This window comes from Pteropus alecto, unplaced genomic scaffold (assembly GCF_000325575.1).
Source record: "Pteropus alecto unplaced genomic scaffold, ASM32557v1 scaffold190, whole genome shotgun sequence".
Classification (NCBI taxonomy): domain Eukaryota; kingdom Metazoa; phylum Chordata; class Mammalia; order Chiroptera; family Pteropodidae; genus Pteropus; species Pteropus alecto.
The window spans coordinates 416,503-435,880 of record NW_006430462.1 but is presented as its reverse complement, the minus strand read 5'-3'; the positions used below and the strand labels follow the sequence as shown (position 1 = coordinate 435,880).

General features: G+C 47.8%; 1 protein-coding gene across 1 annotated transcript in view; it reads right to left on the bottom strand.

Annotated features, from left to right (window-relative positions):
* Positions 1-504: 504 nt before the first annotated feature.
* Positions 505-19,378, bottom strand: part of KIAA1671 (KIAA1671 ortholog) — a 144,155-nt gene continuing 125,281 nt past the window's right edge. Inside the window, 7 exon segments of the mRNA XM_006904958.3 lie at positions 505-5,667; positions 6,916-6,998; positions 8,560-8,693; positions 10,904-11,028; positions 12,846-13,020; positions 14,494-14,749; positions 16,985-17,103. Of these exon segments, the coding sequence (XP_006905020.2) occupies positions 6,920-6,998; positions 8,560-8,693; positions 10,904-11,028; positions 12,846-13,020; positions 14,494-14,749; positions 16,985-17,103 (888 nt within the window). The 3' untranslated portion in view covers positions 505-5,667; positions 6,916-6,919.

The following is a 19,378-nucleotide window of genomic DNA, read 5'->3' as shown; positions in this document are numbered from 1 at the left end:
CACATTTCCTTAACCTATAGAGTTCTCAGCCCCAGCACTACTGCTGGGTGGAGTCAGATCACTCTTTGTGGTGGGGACTGTCCTGTGCTCTGTAGGATGTTGAGCAGCATCTGTGGCCTCTACTCACTAGATGCCAGCAGCAACTCCTTCTCCTCCATGTGATAACCAAAAATGCCTCCCATCATTGCCAGATGTCATCTGGGGAGCACAGTCCACCCCCATGAGAACTACTGCCCTAAACTCTTGCCCACTCACGTCACTATCACCAGCCTCATTTTGGAGAACCAATGCTCAGAGATATCCCACAGCCAGGAGGTGGCAGAATGAGGATTCAACTCCACGCAGTATGGAATTCCTGCTTCGTGTCCACGGGCCCCCCTCTCCCAGGACCCCAGCCACCCCCTCCCGCTGCCTAGCCCTCGGCTCAGACAACAGACCGACTCAGCTGGTGACAGGCATGCATGCATGGGAGAGTCCATTCATTCACACTGACACACGGACTTCTCCAATGCAACTTGCATCAAAGCTTTATTTGCTATTTTCATAGTCTGAATGCAACATCTCTGTACATGCAAAGGTCATCTTGTTTTATGGCAGTTGACTAGATTCCCAACTGCTCTTGATGTGCGTATGAAACCGCTTTACAGTTACAAAATATAAAAGCACTTGTCGACATCCAGTACTCTGTGAGGTCCAGGGAACCCCATTATTTTAACATTAAAAATATACGTTTTTCTAGATGAAGTCTCAGTCACGCGATTAGAGGTTCTTTCTAGGATTGGATAAAGTGCCTCTCGTCCGCCTTCTGTTCGGAACTTCTACGGCTTGTGAATTCATAAGGCAATTGCAAGAACGCCAGCAGGCAGGAGGCTTAATTTTCTCCTACACACAGAACTCAAGTTCCTTTTCTGTCATGACCCAACTATCTGATGAAGGGACACAGAAGAAAGGTTAGGAAAATATATAGTATATTGATATATATATATATATTTCCACTCCATTTTACAAAGCATTTTGAGGATCAACGCCATCTGGGAAGTACAGGACTTCTAGGATATCGGTTTGATTTAGGAAACAACACAGTACAAAATACCTTCCATTGAACACAATATATTACTTTTGTAAGGTCCCTTATTTACAGGATCTATAAGGCTATGTGGGATGAGATAATTAAAAAGCTCAAATTCTTCTTTAGACAATGGTATAATATTTCGAGCAGGTGTAATGTCACTGGAGATTGTCAGAAAAGCCAGTCTGATTAGTGGAAGATGTTGCGGCACCACATACAAAGGTAACTGAGGAGATTCTGGGAGGGCGACGGGGAGAGGCTGAGAGGTTAACCTGCCGGAAACTTCAGGTTGACTTTCCAGAGCCTGGCTCTCTATCTCGCTCCCTGTAGGGACTGACCCAGACCAAAGAAAGAAATATCTAGAGGGGTACTGGGGGCAAAAGGATGTACACACTGGCTGAGACCGAGCATACTCGCTTGTTCCAGTCTACATTTCCAGAACCTTGGCTTGCCCAGAATTCCAGCAGAGAGGCTCCTAGCAGCGACTGGGCACAGAGCTCGGACGCCCCACTCCCTAAGGGCATGGAGCCCGAGGTGGATCGCTGTCCAGATGTCCAGGTGGCTCCCTCCACCTCAGTACTGCTCCTCCGACCCCATGGCGTCACGGTGCCCTGGGACTTCTGCTTTCCCCTTTTAACGCATGGTGGAGAAGGAAAGGCACAATCAGAAGCTACAGAAGGTTTCTCCGTTACTGAAGTGCTTGCCACGGCTTCCATTGGAGGGTGGGTATTTATCACTGGAGAAAGCTTTTCTCTGGCCACCTCCTCTCCCCTCAGGCTCACCCTGAAATGCTGGTTTACACAAAAGAAAGCCATTTAGCTTCCTGTACTAGGGGACAGGGCTGTGTGGAAGGGGCCCCGGGGGCAGAGGAGAAGCAGAACTGGTCAGGGAGACGTGGGCTTGAGAGCCCTCTCCTTGGGTGGAAGCTATCTTCCATGCAGGCCTGAGTCACGTTTAAGAAAGCATTTTGTTTTGCTTTCGGATCACACACCTGTGGATTTTTAGCTTTGCAATTATGCCTAGCTCTAGGGGCAATCTAGAGCATGGTGATGGAAAATGTAAAAATATAAATGGACAGGGCAGCTGTCAGCACCAGGGGAGAGCGGCTGACATCTCCCTTAGGCACTCACATAGAGGGTGTTTCTAAATTCCTTGCATAGCCTCTAAGATTTCGGACCCCAGGCTTATGCCTATTTCTATTCTTCTTAGCAAACCTAGTTGTCCTCACTTCCCGGGAGGCACAAAAGAAAACACATTTGTCCAAAAACATATGACTTGTCTTGTCCCCCTGGAAGACACCCCCATCTGACTGTCCTTTCCCCAAATCCTGGACAATCTGAGGCTGTCAAGTCGGCATCACTCAAAACCCAACACCCCCAACATCCCAAACACCATGAGGTTTCTCTTGCACCAGAATTTCTCTGGTGGCGCTGAGTAATTCTCCGCAACACTGATTTTTGAGGCCTCGCCATGGAATTTCACAGGTCAAAGGCCTGTTTCCTTAGGCAAGAGACCATGAAGAAGGGGATCATCTGGAGGGGAAAGATACAGACATATCAAAAGACCATCTGTCAAAATGCTGACGTGCAAAGGGTGTGTGGGGGGGGGGGGCGTGGAGGGGGAGAGAGAAAGAGAGAGAGAGAGACAGATCATAGATTAGAGAGAGAGAGAGAGAGAGAGAGATGATAGATTAGATAGATGATAGATTGATAGATAGGGGGTGGGGGGAGAGACTGTATATCCATAGGAATTTGCTTTGTATGTAAGACTGTCAACTTGAGAGCCGAAGGCCCAGAGGAGGAAGGTTAGAGGAGGGCAGGTGACTTGACTGCATATAGATGATTAAGGCATATTAAGTTAGTTTAAAAGGAGACAGATTTCCAAAGATGACTCCAGGATAACTCAAGAAACCAGCACACAACCCCTTGCTTAGCGCCAAAGAGCTCACCCAGTTTAGAAAGGGAAGTAATGCACTGGCCCAGCTATCTGCAAAGGCTCTGAGCATCGGCCACTTCTAACCTCGCTGCACTGATCTCAGTGGAATCGAGGTCCTAGGGAGTGGGCACTAACAGGGTGGCCCTGACCCACAGTGACTATCTGCTCTGCAGTGGAGAGATGAGGCTGCAAAAATAACAGGAACCGAGGGGATCTGGGGCTTGCTTTAGTCAGCAGAAGGGGGTGGACTCTGTCACCAAGGGATTAACTGGATTTTTATTTCCATCAAGGTGTGGGGGTCAGGCAAAAGATCTCTAGGTCAGTCTCATTTCCAAGTGTTTTTCTTTCCTGTCGGGTATACTTGGGTGGAAACATGACTAATTCAGAATTGAGAATTGTGCGTGGTGAACAGATCAGGTCACTTCCTACTGCCTAAGACAGTGCCAACGGGCCCTTCCCAGAAAGACAAAGAAAGCAGCAGCCAAGAAAGGAAATCGGGGTCAGAACACACAGGGAGTTGTCAATAATGGGTCCTATTGACTAAAAAGCCATGACATCGCATTGTTATAAAACATGAACTGGGCTTTTAAAAAAGAAAAATCCACTAGAGTAGTTCCTGGAGGAATTAAATCCCCAAATGGCCACAGAGAACTGATCGACCACTTACTCGGGGAATGAAGAGAATACAAACTATTATCAAGCAAGGCCAAACCTCTAGACACAGATGCATGAGGCTTCCAGATGCACAAGGTTGGGCGGGTGACAGGGTCCAACGACTGCCCCTCAGTCACCAAAACTCGGCCAGTAGGACTCAGGGACGGATGGGGATGGGACCCTCCTATCCTTGTCCGTGGTGCTGACCCAGAATCATTTTCCATGGCACAGCCCTTTGTCTTAACCTGGAGATGCAGGATTGTCTTCACCTCCTACCCCCAAGAGAGGGAAGAGGTGGTCAAGGGAGATAAGAGAGGAAGAATGATGGGGAGACAAATATACTCTTGGAGAGGTGGCCTGGGAGAAGAGAGGCATGTTTTGACACCATTTACAGATAATGGATTTATCAAGGAAGATTTTCACCTCTTTCAGGGTGAAGTCAGGGGAGAGGGCATGCACGTGCCCACCACTTCCATATCTATCCAGCGCTGTGCACAGATCCATAAGGACACTCAGCCTCGGCCGTCACAGGCCGCCATATGAACCGCCCAAGCATCTTTCTTGCTGATGGGCATCTCCCGGGTAAGGTTGGCACACATTTTATGGCAACTGTACTTCTAGGCTGTTCGCTGGGGCCTTGGCCTTCACAGGTGGAGGCGGCTGGTATTGAGGACTTCCAAAGAGAAGGACTGAGTAGAGAGCGTCTTGGAGATTCCTGGGAATGGACTTAGAGCTAGCAAGAAAGAAAGAGGCCAGGAGAACACTGCTTCATCAGCTAGCATCCAGCACTTCTGTCCAGGATCCCTGGCCTGGGGGCCTCCCCTCCAGAGAAGGGCTTTCGGCAAGACCCTCCCTTCTTGCATTTGGACCGAAAAAGAGCACTTGGTCAGATGGAATTTAAGGGGAGAGTTGGTAGAATGAAGAGATGAGAAGAAACAAGAGAACCCCTTATTCATGCATTTGTTCTGAGGCCAATGTGGAAGGGCTTTTCCATGCCAGCAGCTCAGGTGGTGTTCAAAAAAGACTCTGGAGAAAAAGAGTCTCAGGGTGGGTCTGATGTTTGAGTGGGAAAGGCACTGCCGTTTGGGCTGCAGTCCATGAACCCTTGAGGCCAAGGGCAAAAGTCAATCCACAGAAATTAGAGCTCAGATGAAAAGGAACCAGGAAACTATACACAAGGGTGACTTTAGAATTTTTTAAAAAGCTTGGATACAGATAACCTGAGATGATCAGATACTTCAAGCCAAGTAGTCACACCTCTTTCCTCCTGTTCTTTAACATAAAAACATATATACATATCAAATGTCAAGGAAAATTGGCTGAATTATTGCTTTATCACCTTCTAAAGCAAACGAAAATGACGCACAATAAAAGAGGCCGACTATGCACACAGCCCCACTGGAAGGACCAATACACTTGAAAGAACAAGGGTGGGTATGCTTAAAAATCAGAACTGCTGATCCTTCAAGAGGGAGATGGAACTCGCCAAAAAAGCAATCGAAAGCCCCAGCCCAGTGGCACTGCCCTGGACCACAATTACAGCAGGAAATGAGTGGTTTCTTCTTCCTTGGAAATGTCCTTTTGAAAAAGACCTGCCCTGGAGTAGAAGGAAGAGGCGCTTTCACAGTTCTGATTTCCAGAACCGAGGAAGGCGGTCCAGCCTCACATCCGTGTTCCTGGAGCTGCTGCAGGCGTCTATAGTGGGCAGAAATGCACGTTTTATGTAAAAAACAAAACCATGAGCATGGACATTTCTGGGCAGCCTGGCTTCTTCCCCAGCCTGAAGTGCTGTCTGGGGTGATGTGCAAATGCTTGAGGAGGGTGAGCCTTTCTGCCCCGATCTGGGGAGAGCCTGCAGAGGTGTGAGGGGCAGGGGCTGGACAGCGCTCTCCACGTGAGCGGAAGGGCCCGGGCAGGTAACCACTGTGCAGGAAGGAATGGCAGCAGCGTGGCCTTGTCTTGGGGTTCTGACAGTTAAGGCTTCTGTTCATGAGACGTGGCAGTGTCCCCTGTGTGGAGAGGAAGGGACAGTGCTGGTGTCAGTAGGAGCAACAGGTGGCCCAATTTCTCTCTATCATCAAGGCTTAAAACCTTTTCTGGTTTTCCCCAGGACGGCCACCACCACAAGCCACAGGCCAGGAAAGACGACGTGGGTTCTTCTGTTTGTTTGTTTGTTTGTTTGTTTTGAGGGGTAGGATGAGGAAGGGGGTGGGTAGCTGGATACAGTGGAATGAACGTGAAATTTAGAGTTAGGTCAGGTTCCAACTTCAGTGTCCTGAAATGGACAGCGCTGAACACAAAATAAACACAAAATAAACAAAATCTATGCCAAAAAATGAGCATAGATTTTAGAATTTAATTCTTTTTTGGAGTTTATTATATACAAATATTCACAGATATATATCCATACATACAAATATATATAAATATGCAACATACATTATATATGTATATAGTATGCAACACTAACATAATCAAGCATATAAAATGCCTGCAGTGTAACGTATGGATATTCATATAAAGTGGGGAATATAGACTTTAAATAGCATTAATCACATCCAAGCAGGTCAGGTTTTGTCACTGAGTGATGAAAACACTTTGTTGTCAGAGCATTCTGGATTTCAGGTTTGTGGACAAGGGTGGTGGGTCCCTGTGCTACTCACATCAGAGCTGACTTTTATGGAGTGTGTTCCGTGTGCTCCCATCCCTAGGACTTGCAGGAAGTACATGAGGTGTATTCTCAGTGAGCCTGGGTGACTTAGCGACATGTGCTCTGTTACCCCATTTTACAGATGGGGATACTGAAGTCTAAGATATTAAGTCGTTAGAGACCTACACCAGAGCATATGTGATCACTTGATTTTTTAAATCTTTTTTCCCCCCATTAATGTTTAATTATACAGGTTGTATATGAATGTAGAGATTAAGAACCTTTCAGATTCAGCTGATCTTTGATGTCCCGCCCTCTCGTTTTATAAAAGGGGATTGAGATGCAATGAGGACGGCTCAGAACCCTACTTCTGACTCTGCCCATGACCTTCTCTCCCACCCCAGGTGGCCCAGCTGTATTTTTCTCCCTAAGAGGAAACAGATCATCGCTACCCTCTTTACAGGAACCTAGAACACCCGCACCCACATTTTCCCTTCTCACTTAGAGTACGACACCCCAAATCTCTGAACCTTTGCCTCCCTGTCCAAGATCCTGACTCCCCAGATTGCAGGCTCCATCCAAATCTCCCCACCAGAACCCGTCATACCTGGTCAAGCTTGATTCTCATACAGGCTTTGCCTCTTCTTGGATTTCAGGTCCTTTAGCCACTGGGGTGAGGGCTCTTCTGATCTGAAACCACAAAGTCAGTGAGAGTCAAGTGTGAGCCAGACCAAGGGTTCCTTGCAGGCAGGGCTGTGAGCTACCCAACTTCTCGTCCACTGTGCCAAGGTGGATGCTGAACCAGCACTTGCAGATGGCAAAGATGCCCACACTAAAATGATTGACAAGCCAGAACCAGGAATTAACCAAAGCACCCAGTGATGAGAATGCTAAATAAATCACGGCACATCTATTCTATGAAATAATCTGCAGCTATACAGTTATGCTCATGCACGATTATTTCTATCCATCTGCCCCTTTGTCACCCCAATATCCATCCATTCTTCTATCTCTCTACCCATGTGAATGCCTGTGATGGTTAATTTTATGTGTCAAGTTGGCTAGGCTGTGGTACTTGGAAACATAGTCAAACATTATTCTAGATGTTTCTATGAAGGTATTTTTTAAGATGACATTAACATATAAATCAGTAGACTTTGAGTCAAGCACACTACCCTTCATATTATGGTGGGCCTTATCCAATCAATTGAAGATCTCAATAGAAAAAAAAAACCAACAACAACAAAAAAAACCACCTCTCTCTCGAAGAGTTAATTCTGCCAACAGGCTGACTCTGGAACTCAACTGAACCCTAGAGATTTTTAGACTTGCCAGACTTCACAGTCTTGTGAGTCAATTCCTTAAAATAAATAAACCCTCCTCTCTCCCTCTCTCTCTGTACACACACACACACATACACACACGTGCGCATGCACACACACATACACATATCCTATTGATTCTGTTTCTTTGGAGAACTCTGACTAGTACAGTGCTCATAAGACATAAAAAGATGTCTAATGTTTACTGAATAATAATAATGATTGTCTGGGGGAGGTAAGATTGATTTACTTTTTTTAAAACCGAAGACCACACGTATAGAAAAGCACTCAAACTACACATGCACAGCTCAACGAATTTTCTCAATGTGAGGACATTTGAGTAACCGCCATCTAAACATTTTTGCATGTTTTATTCTTTTACTTACTTCTTTGTGTACTTTTCTGTGTTCTCAGAATTGCTCGTAATGAGAACACACCATTTTAACAAAAACAATAAAGCCATCATTCTTTGAACCTTTTTCAAGAAAAAAATTATGCTGATGAAGACTGTTTAATGACCATGGGAAAATGGTCACATGAAACACGTAACTGGAAAAGAAGCTACATACAAGTTATAATCTCCCTTATTCTGAGACAAAGGCACTTTCTTGGAGGTTAAATGCCTCAGCTTCCCCATCAGTCTGGAAAGGGCTGGACTAGATCAGTAGTTTTCCAACAATGAAGCCCTGGACATGTAGGACGTGAAGGGAAGAGGGAAGTGAGCCTGGCTGCCTCATTCCTGGCCCTCTTCCCCACCTCTGTGTTTTTAGATCTCAGAGGGCCAAGAGTTCTTGTGAACAAAGTTCTACTGCTAGAGAAAAAAAAAATTGTTGACATTCTCCTTGCCTTCAGCTCTGAAACCTAGGCGAGCACCTCCCCAGAAGTGCATCCCGAGTCTGGGAGGGGCCCTCATGCCCAAGACTCCTCACCTCTCATCCTTCTCCACGCTGGAGGGCAGCACGCGACTGCCCAGCTGGAAAGGGGACTTGGGGGTCTTGGGTTGGGGGGCCCAGCTGGGGGTCTCGCTGGGACTGTCTGCCTCTGGCCTCTTCTGCAGTTGAGCCTAGGGAGAGAAGAGAGCTGAGTCTATAACTGCCTGTGGTCTAGAGAATGGTCCCATTCAATGGCACTGTCATTGCATGGTGACGATGGGGCCTTTGCAGGCAGCAAACACAGGGGCTGGGGGAGATGCTGTCTGACTTTGTAGGCTTATTAAAATCAGAGGTTAGGCTTTTTTGTCCAAGGAGCCAGGCTTGACAACTGGGGTCAACGAACCACCATCAAAAATCCACACAAATTTTCTTTGGCTGAAAAGCCTCCATTTGTAATGTGCTCAGCATAGGACATTCTTTTAACTTCCTGAAAACCCTGAGATGGAGATAATAGCCCAGCCTGCAGGTGAGGCTCAGATCTATTAAGCTCCTTGCTCTTGCACACATTTGAATAAAGTGAAGTTCTCAACTATCAGATTCCCACGGGAAAAGGCAGAGTGGATTTCCACCCATTTTTGGAAGGCATGTTGGGAATGGAATGACCTAGAATGATGTGCACAGAATTCCTTTGGGGGATCAAGTGTATATGACAGTGGCAGGTGGCCTCTGTTTCCAACTCAACGCTGGGACAGCCCCCGGCAATGGTGGTGATCACCATAGTCCTCCTGACAGCTCTATGCACTGAGCAGCCAGCCTTTGGACTCTCCAGGCATGACTGACATGACACAGGTGGCTGAGATAGAGACCGGCTTTCCCGTTTCACAGGGGAGGAGCCTGAAGGTCAAAGGTTGAGCAGTTTGCCCCACATCACACACCGTTTTGAAGAATTGGGATTCCCCTAGGTCTGCCCGACTCCAACTTTAGGATTCTTTCCAGAAAGAGCCTGGCAGCCTCTTCTGATTGTTAACAAATTCTGAGTGTTGCCTGTGGCCAAGAGCAACCAGAGCAGATGTGGCTCAAGGGGCTTGCATTAACACTAATAGCAGGGGCCTCACCTTCACAGAGGTGGTGGGTCCAAGCTGTGTTCAAGGGCCTGAAGGTTTGCCTCTGGAGTTATTCGGGGTGTCCCCATGGGAGCCCCTTCCTGTAAGTGGTTCCTTTCACTGCCTCCAATGTTAGGCAGTGAAAGGAACTGCCTTATCATTTGTTCTGAGGCTTAAAAAAAAAATTAAACCAGAAAACCTCTGGCCTGCTACAGTGGCTACAAGATGTTCACATTTTGAAAACCTCTAAAAGCACTTACAGGGACAAACATGCACATCTGCTATGTATTTACTTTCTGTTCTTGCAAGAAATGACTTGAAAAGCAAAATTGTCGTTCACTAACACAGTGGCAAACTCAAGGCCCTGCCGTAGGAGGCTTCATGGCTGCATGCAGGATCGAGTTGAGAAATTCCATAAAAAACTCAGCCTTCCTCACTTTCATCTATGATTCAATAAAATGGGGGCAAAGAACAACCTATTGTAGCGTTGCTCGAGGCACAAAGTGAGTTTGCAAAGGTATAGTGCCTGGCTCAGAACAGAGCGGGAAAGAGGGTCTCCTCCTCCACTCAAATTAAGTACCGCTGCTTCCACAACTGTGAGAGATGCCTGGTGGGGCTGGGGAGGGGAGGAGGGAGGCAGCCCAGCTCCGTCCCGGGGATTCCACAATCCAGTCGAGATTGTGATATCATTCAAGAGAGCATTATGGGGTTCCAGTGCTGGCTTTCCATGTCCTTTGGTATCGAAATGACCATTTCATGTGCCTACTATCCGTTGCAGACCAGATTTCTCAAGGACAGTGGGCTGGGTGTGTTCACTCCTGTCTCTCTGACATCCAGCACTGGGCCTTGATGCCTAAGGTGGATTATTAGCCCACCTTACAGATGAGGACACTGAGGCTTAGCTATGAGACCAAACTGAACGGCATGTCTGGGAAATGAAGAAACACAGGGTCACTGGTAAAATCCACATACAAATACGTTAGCAGTATTGCTCATAGCACTGTGCCAAGGCCAATGTCCGTGTTTTAATAACATACTATGGTCACGTGAGGTATTATCATTGGGAGAAGTTGGGTGAGGGGTACACGGGAACAATCTGTACTATTTTTACAACTTCTTGTGGGTCTTAAACTATTTAAAAAATGAGAGAATAGGATGAGAGGGAGGGGAGGAAGGCGGGACAGAGGGAAGCAAAGGAAAGGATGCAGGAAGGGAAGGACAGAGGGAGAGTAGGAAACATGGAGCCTGTTCTTTTTGCTGCTGAGGCTGAGAGCAGCTCTGGACACGAGGTGTGGTACCTTTAGCACCGCTGGGTCCACGCCTGGAAACACAGGCATCCTCTGGGGATGGCTGATGGGTGTCCTCTCAGTCCTGGATGGCTTCTCCTCCTCATCTGACTCTTCCCTCTTGGGGGATTTCTCTTCTGTTGCAAAGATAAAGGCACCGACATCATTAGCAGCCACCACTCATTGAGGCCTATGGGTCAGGTCCTTTGCATACGGTCCCTCATGCAGGCCTCACAACGACCCTGCACAGAAGGTATTACTGGCCCATTTTACGGATGAGGACAAGCTCAGGGCCTTGCTTTCATGAGCTCTCTTCTTCACAACTTTGCCTCTAGCCAGAAGATGTTGACAAAAAGGCAGGATAGATTTTTCTCCCAAGACTGGGCACAGACAGACTCACCTCCTGGGCTCCTGGCTAATTCCAAGTTGGGAAAATAAAATTTCTTCTATTTTTCTTTGGCAGAGACAGGGAAGGAGAAAGGAGTACTTTCAGCCAGCGATGTACTGGGTTATGCTCTCAGAAGGGAGCGGGAAGGGCTTCCTGTGTCTTGTGGAAGGACTGCCCAGAGTCGGACCAGGAAGCCACCTTCCTTCACCCGATACCAACCCCCTTTCTGGGGCTTCACCCTAGCATCATGCTCCAGCCTCATAGGTGACACTTCTGGGTGATGGACTGCCTGCCCCCACTCTTCCAGGAGTAAAGGTGAGGAGCTTCAACCTCCTGGAGACTTGGACACAGGCTTGGGCACAGGGAGGAGAGGTGGACGGGGACAGGGATGACTGAGGCAAAGCCTAACCCTCTGGGGCCCCAGGCCACGCACGGGACTGGGGTATGTTCAAAAAGTGTACCCCCGGGCCTTCTCCAGTCCCTGGCTAGTTCCTCAAGGTCACTGCCAGGTTCCAGCTGGGGGATATTTGTATGCTTTTGTCCCTACTTTGGTCTTTACTTGTTCCAGGCAGCTCTGTGGAATTTGGCTCAGAAAACCAAGAGAGTGCAGAGAGAAGTCTTACTCAAGGCACTTAAACATCTCCTCTAACAACAGACACAAGGTGGGAGAGAAAGACATAACTCTCCAGGCATTTGTTTAAGGTATTTGGTCAGAAACTACGCCCATCCCCAAGTTCCAAGCCCGGTCTGACATCTTACTGTTTGCCATAAGTGAATCCCAAGTGAACAAAAACCCCTGCCTGTAGTAGCTTTTGAGGGACTAAAGACTGCATATGTGTATAGTGGGGAGGTCCTCTGCTTTGGTTTCTATTTCAAGAAAAGATTTTGCTTCTTAAAACTTTTCTATGGCTCTTCATCTACAGATAAAGTCTAACTTCTTACTGAGGAATCATTACTTTCCGTGAGCTAGCCTCTGCCTAATTTTCCAGCATGGTCCCTGCTGTTTCTGGCTTGAGCAACGCCGAACCACCTAGAGAGGCCCCCGTCACACATCTCTGCCCCTTTGATCTTGTTGATATTCTGTCTGGAATACCCTCCGTTGGCCTATTCCTATTTGCTCTTTAAGACTAAGCTCAGGTTTTGATATGAAATGCAGCCAAAGAAGTGATCAGAGGAAAATGTGTAGCCTTAAATAATTCACTAGACACCAAACAAGATTGGTAATAGATAAACTGATCTTTCAACTTGACAATCTGGAAAAAGACCTGCAAACAGACCTAAAGAGAGTACAGCGTGAATTTCAGAAGGATGAAAGCAGAAATAGTGAAACCTTATTAGGTGGGGGCTCTGCTCCGTGCAACCCTTAAAGCCCTAATTAATATATCATCCCTCAAAAATAATTTTTTTTACTTCGTTTCTAATAGGCTGTGTGGAATGAGAAATCACAGTTTCCTACGTCATTGTGTTCTGTTATCCTATAGCTTTAAAGTCAAGAAGTTCTTGCCAGTGTTTAATCTCAACCCTTCCTGATGTTCAGTGTGGTATCCGTGGAGGAGTCGGGTGTACCTGTTGAATCCTTGAACATCCACGTGCTGTCGGCCTCTTCCTCCAGGGTAGATCTGCTCTCTGACTCACTGACGCGGCTGCGCCGGAGAGAGTGGGAGATGGGGGCCCGGCGGCGGCTTCTCTTGCTGAGCTGCACCCGGGTCTTGAGGGCACTTGAGTCAAGGACTGAGGTTTGCTTTGGGCGCGGCAGGGAGGAAGAGGCAAAAAAGCAAAGGAACCATTAATTGAAGGCGCCACCCAAGAGGGGTGTGCGCACCTTCACTGATACACAAGATGCTATTTAGGTGGTACGTGGGCCAGCGTTTCTGCATTTTAATAGTAACTTAATACCTGAAGCCTAAATTTCTCCATGAAACATATCACGTAGGCTGATTACAAGAAGCAAATGAAGCCTGAGTGCCCTCGCACTGTGCCTGACACACAGTGGGCATGCAGTGGACATGCCTTCCCCCTCCTCGTGACTCGGTACAAAAATGTAAGCTAGAGCAATGCTTAGTATATAGCAGGACCTCAGTAAATGTTTGCTGAACGAATAACTGAATACATCACCTAACTAGATCCTTACAATCCATACCACATCCATGTTTACTTAGTGGGCTGCCCCAGTGGAGACTGAACTTGTGTCTTTACCCATCTCTGCCCTTATCCAGAGCTGCCAATGAGATACTCTGACTGTACTTAAGAAAGGGAATCCCCTTTGAGGCCCTAGATGAAGGCCCCCTCCCAATGCAATGCTATTCTTTCTCTGGGGGGAATATGGGTGGCCATCCCTAAGACTGTGAGTATGAGGCTTTACTGCCAGGAGAGTGGGTCCCTTTTAGATTTTATATCATTTAGATGTTGCATCTTCAGAAGGGCAGGAAAGCAGCCTTATTGTCAGAGAAGGAGAATGATGAGACCTCTGTGTCTCAGGGATTGAGAAGGAAAATCTGCCTGACCCCTGCAGGGGGTGCTCGTGGGGCGTGTGGGGCAGGGGAGGAAGAGAACAGGTACTGGTCTGGAAGGAGCTGGAGCAGGAAGCAGCAGGACCTGGGCAGCTGGCATCTCAGAGGGTGCCTCTGTGTGGGACTGGGAAGGGCTGAGTTCTAAGGGCTGCCCCTGGGGACCCACGGGAGGGCTGCCAATGCCTGCAGGGTCTCCTCTTCCCAGAACCACTACTGGCCATTTATAGAGAGACTTGGATCCCCTGACAACAAGGACATATCCCACTAGGCAAGACTTTGGTGAGAATGCCCAGTAGAATCTATCTGAGCAAACTCCACTCTGAACGCCTGGGATTGCAAACCTCAAGCAGAACCCCCAGAGGTGAGGTCAGACTTCCTGTTCACCTAACAGGCTCAGATCAGTTTTAATTTGAACACATGTGATTTTAGCTGAGTCTGTGGAGCCCACCATGCTGGTCACGAGTAGAAAAGGAAGCTGAGGCTCAGAGAAGTGAAGATATTTGCCCCAAGACACGTAGCTGATGTCTGGCAGGTCCAAGCCACATGCAGACATCCATCTCATCTCAGACTGTACTGTCGGCACCCACCACAGGGGTACCTGGCTCACAGATTCTACCCGTGAAGGGCGCAATTCGCCGGGAGATGGTAGAGTGTCCCTTTAAGAAGTGGCTGATTCCGACACATGCTCCCAGTTACTGACTTACATCCATGAAGGAGAAGTCGTCCCCTTTCTTCGGAGAGCAGGTGTCTGATGGGGGCAGCCCTTCCGTGCCATCGGTGGATCCCAGGTCGGTGCTGGAGCGGTCCATGCTCGTGCTCCGCTGGTCCCTGGAGCAGTCATGCTGGTCCCCAGCTGAGGTGGCCTCCGTCGTGGAGGACAGCGAGGACAAGCGGCTGCTGGAGGCTTGTTTCCGAGCCGATGTGGCACTGCTGTCCGGGGACGGGGACTCAGGGGGCAGGCTACATAAAGGAAGGAGGGAAGACACAGTGATACACGTTGTTTCGGAGAACTGAGTATCAAGTAAAGGAGGAGGGGCAGAAAGTAGGGTGTGGAGTTATGCTCTCTATGTCAGGACACAAGAGACAGAACATCCCAGGAGGAGACCCATTTGGGGCACAGCCAGGTGCTATTCATGGTGCCTCTGGAACACCTGGACAGGTGCAGAATGGGAGGGGTCGTTCTTGTCTCATTCAAGACTCTCTAACTCCGTGCTCTGTAATACGGGAGCTGCAGGTCACATTCTGCTATTGGGCCCTAGCAAGGTGGTGAGGGAAAGCTGAGATGTTCCGTGAGTTACAAAGTACACACTGGATTGCCAACATTTTGAGTAAAAAAAAAAAAAGAATGTAAAATGTCTTGTTAATAACTTTTAATTTTGATTACATGTTAAAGTGATAGTATTTTGGATCTACTGGGTTCAATAAAACATATTGTTAAAATTAAAAGTCTGGTTTTTTTTTTTCCTCTTGACGTGGCTACTAGAACATGAAAATTACATATACGTCTTGCATTTGCAGCTTGCATTGTATTTCTGTTGGACAACACTAATATAGATCAAATGATTGGCAGTGGCAGTTGGCTGTGGGAGAGCAGCGGGTAGGGGAATCTTGTGCATTATTTCATTCATGCATTCATTCATCCATTCACTCATCTCACGAAGATTTATTGAGCACTTACTATGTGCCAGGCACTGTGCTAAAAACTGTCATTTAATCCTCTCCACAATCCTATGAGGATTATCCCATAATTCTATAATCTCCACAACTCTACAAGGTAGGATTAACCTCATGAAATTAAATATTAACCTCGCTAAAGATGAGGAAACTGAGGTACAGAGATGTGAAGCAGCTTGCCAGAAGGGGTATAACTGACTCCAGATCCCACGTCCTTCATCCTCTCCTACTTCTAGAATTTCTTCTCATGGTAATGTATTCAAGTACCGCCTAAATAATGGGAACCGCATTAAGGTAGAATATTTACAAATAATTCGAGTCGTTAAATTAAAAAGGTTCTCCCTGCCGGTAAAAAAGACACCAAAGTCAAGAGCACGGGAAGCCTTATCTGAGAAAGGGTGAGTAGGCACGCCAGACACCACCTCCCCGATAGGAGTCTCTATCCTAAAAGACCCCTAAGCTATATTCTTGAGCCAAACCTTCAACTTAGGTGTACTGATATTTTCCTTTGGGAGCACAGCCATGCTTTTTGTCAGCTCCGGGATGATTTTATTATTTGAAATAGGCAGGACTTTTAGGTTCGTTTGTAAAATCAAGCCAAATCCACAACATATGAGAGAAATACCACTGAGGAGGCAGCAGATGGCGCCACTACCCAGGAATAGGAAGTACAGCAGCCCCTGGTACAGTCCGGGAGAAGACACTGCAGTGCCTCTGGGAGACAGGAGGGGGTGCCCACCCACCGGGGAGATCCCGGGTCCCTATAAAAGCTGGGGAATTGGAGGCTCAGAGAAAAGACAGCCGCCCAGGGTCCCACAGCCAGCTAGGGTGAAGCTGGGATTAAGACCTGCCTGCCTCCTGAATCCGGCTACACTTGATAACTTTCAGGCTTCTGTCACAGTCCTAATAGTCCCTCCTGGCCAGAATGACATCTCAGGGTCCTAGAAGCCATTAACAGTGGTGATATTAAATGCAGACATAGCTTATAAAGCAATAATACACATATTCCAATGTTTATCAACACACACAGATATGTTGAAAAAAAGTCTAGAAAGACAAAAAATAAAAAAATTATTAGTGAAGGTTTATCTGTGTTGAGATTACAATTGATTTTCATTTTCTTTCACATTTTTTTTATTGTGGTAAAATACACATAAAATTTACCATGAGTGACACACAATGTTGTGCAACCATCACCACTACGTGGTTCTAGAACATCTTCCTCACCCCAAAAGGAAACCTGATACCTGTTAAGCGGTCACTTCCCAATCCACACCTCCCCCACCCCGCTCCACAACCACTAATCTGCTGTTTCTGCAGATTTGCCTATTCTGGATATTTCATATATCATTTTTAAAATTTTATTTGTACTTCCTAAATTTCCTTTTTATAACATGAATTGTTTACTCTTGTAATTATAAAACAAGTTCTAGTAATATAGAAATCAGGAGGCCGGTGGACCACACTGACCCTGCCCAGATGCCCGGCTCTGCGGCCAGGAGCCCCGCATCCCCCACCTACCTCTCCCCACTCTGGCGCTGGTCCGTCCACGTCCCATACTGGCTGTCGGCTTCCTGAACAAGGGTGTCGGTGTCCTTGGCCTCGGGGGGCCGCCTGGAGAAACACTGTTTCAGCTGGTCCTACAAGGACAAGCCAGATAAGAGGTTACTATCAGGGAAAAATGCTCAGAACCTGGTTCCAGGTGATATAGATCATAACACAACACCCCCAGCTTCCTACTGCTCTCAGAGTGGGTCCAAGTGTCTTGGCTGGGCATGAACGTGACCAGCCATCTGAGTCTGTCTAAGACAGCACAGGATGCAGGACTGTCAGTGCCAAAGTCAGGATGAAGAGGCCGCCCTCTCCAGCACACAGGGCCCTGCAGGGCGCCCCCTGACCCTCCTCAGTGCCCCGCTCTGCCTCGCCCTGCAGCCAGGCCGAACTCCCCCCACCCAACCCTGACACACACACCTTCAATGCTCCCAGGACTTACTGGTCTGGCACGCCCCCATGTGCACCCCACCCCAAGGTCCCACTGCTGCCATGCTTCCCCCATCAGCATCATCCAGCACAGCATCTGTGGAGCACTGAACTTGTGCCAGCGCCCACCACACTGTTTACATGTCACCTCGCTGAAATGCAGTCTCCCAGCAATCCTTTGAGGTGGAATTTGTTATACTCTCCATTTTACAGATGAGAACACTGAGGCTCAAAGAGGTAAAGTGACATGTCCCAAATCAAATAGCCAGTAAGTAGTGAAGTGGAACTCAAACCCAGGCAGGGGGCTTGGATCCCAAGCCTTAACGAGTAAACCCTGTGCTCCATGCGGCCTCGACCCCTTAGTTCTGTCACTCCCTGCTCAGTTAGCGGTCTCTGCCCTTGGCCTGGGCGAGGAACCAGGTTCTGACAGAATTGGCCACAGGGAGAGCCCAGTGCCTGGCTGACAGTGGGGAGCCCATGGGTCTCCACTAAATGAATGAACTGCAGCTTCTCAACTTGTTCACCTGGGAGAAGACGGAGCACTCAAGTGAAACCAAACTCCAACCCCTTGGGCGGCCACTGGCACAGTAACAATTCAAATGGCCTTGGCTTCTGAGCTTTGAAGGATGTTCCCAGACACCATCTTCTGCTAACTTGGGGCCAGTGCATGAGGGGTATGAAAGGAGATGGAGGCAAGTGGCTGAGAGCAACCTTGCTCTCTATTCCAGAAACACCAACAGGGAGTATCTCCCTCCTTCTGCTCCATTTGTGGTCAGGAGGCACATTCTGCTGGAATGGCTTCAGGGTGTCCATCCCCTGCTCAGAAATCTCCCAAGGCTTCTGAAAGGCCTCCTTCTGAAATCCATCACTCCTCACTGAGTCCTAAATTTCCTATCCAGTCTCATCTCCCAGCCCTGCACCAAACAAGGCCTCCATCCCACTCTCCCTGACCTACCCACCGTATCCCACCCAAACCTCACACATTCTGAGCCTCTGGCATTGCTCATGCTGTTCCCTCGTCCTATCCATCCTTCCCACCCAAAGCCATTACAACCCATGGTTATCTCTCTCCCTCCTGAACTCTTCTTGTCTACTCTGGACTCATTTTTGTACTGGGAAAAGTTTGATATGTAAGTTACTTGCTCAACAAATATTTACTGAGCACCTACTATGTGCCAGGCACTGGGGAACTGAGGCGGGGTCACAACACAGACACAGTCTCCGAGATTCTGTAACCCAGCTGATGCATCCATCAAGGTCAGGATGCTCCACTATCTTTGTTCCCCACATGGCACCTACCTGGCACCCAGTAGGTGCTTATTGGAGGTGGGCTGACCGTCCCTCAGCAGTTTACATTCTTTCCAGGCATGGGGAGCACGCCCCTCCACGGTTTCTGTGAAACCATCCTTAGCAGAGCAAACATACTTGGTCCAGCAAGAATGAGCAAGTGTGTGGGGCAAAGCTTTGCTGTGTGACCCCAGGGCCCTCACTTCCCTCTCTGGGGCACAGAGAAGTTATAAGGATTCGGTGAGGAAATGGTGGTCACCCTAAGGGCATGGATGCTAATGAGAGAACCTGCCTGACAGCTCCTAGCACAGGGCCTTGCCCGATAAATGCCCACATCCTTCCCACTCTCTTTCTGTCACTTTTTGGGGAGACTAATTAATGTACCCGTGATGTTCAAGGGGATGCTGTGGACGAGGTGTATGCAAGGACAGGAATTCAGAATAAACGCTTCAGTCACGTCTGGCAAACGGCCACACTCACAGACTCTAATGACAGCCGTTGTCCGAACGACCCTAATTTTACTGCCTACAGAAACCTTTTCTTTGTTCTAGTAACCAAAATAATACAAGATCATTGTAAAGCACTGAGAAACTATAAAAAAAACACAAGAATAACATTTTAAAATAACCCGTCACCCAGTGACAATAT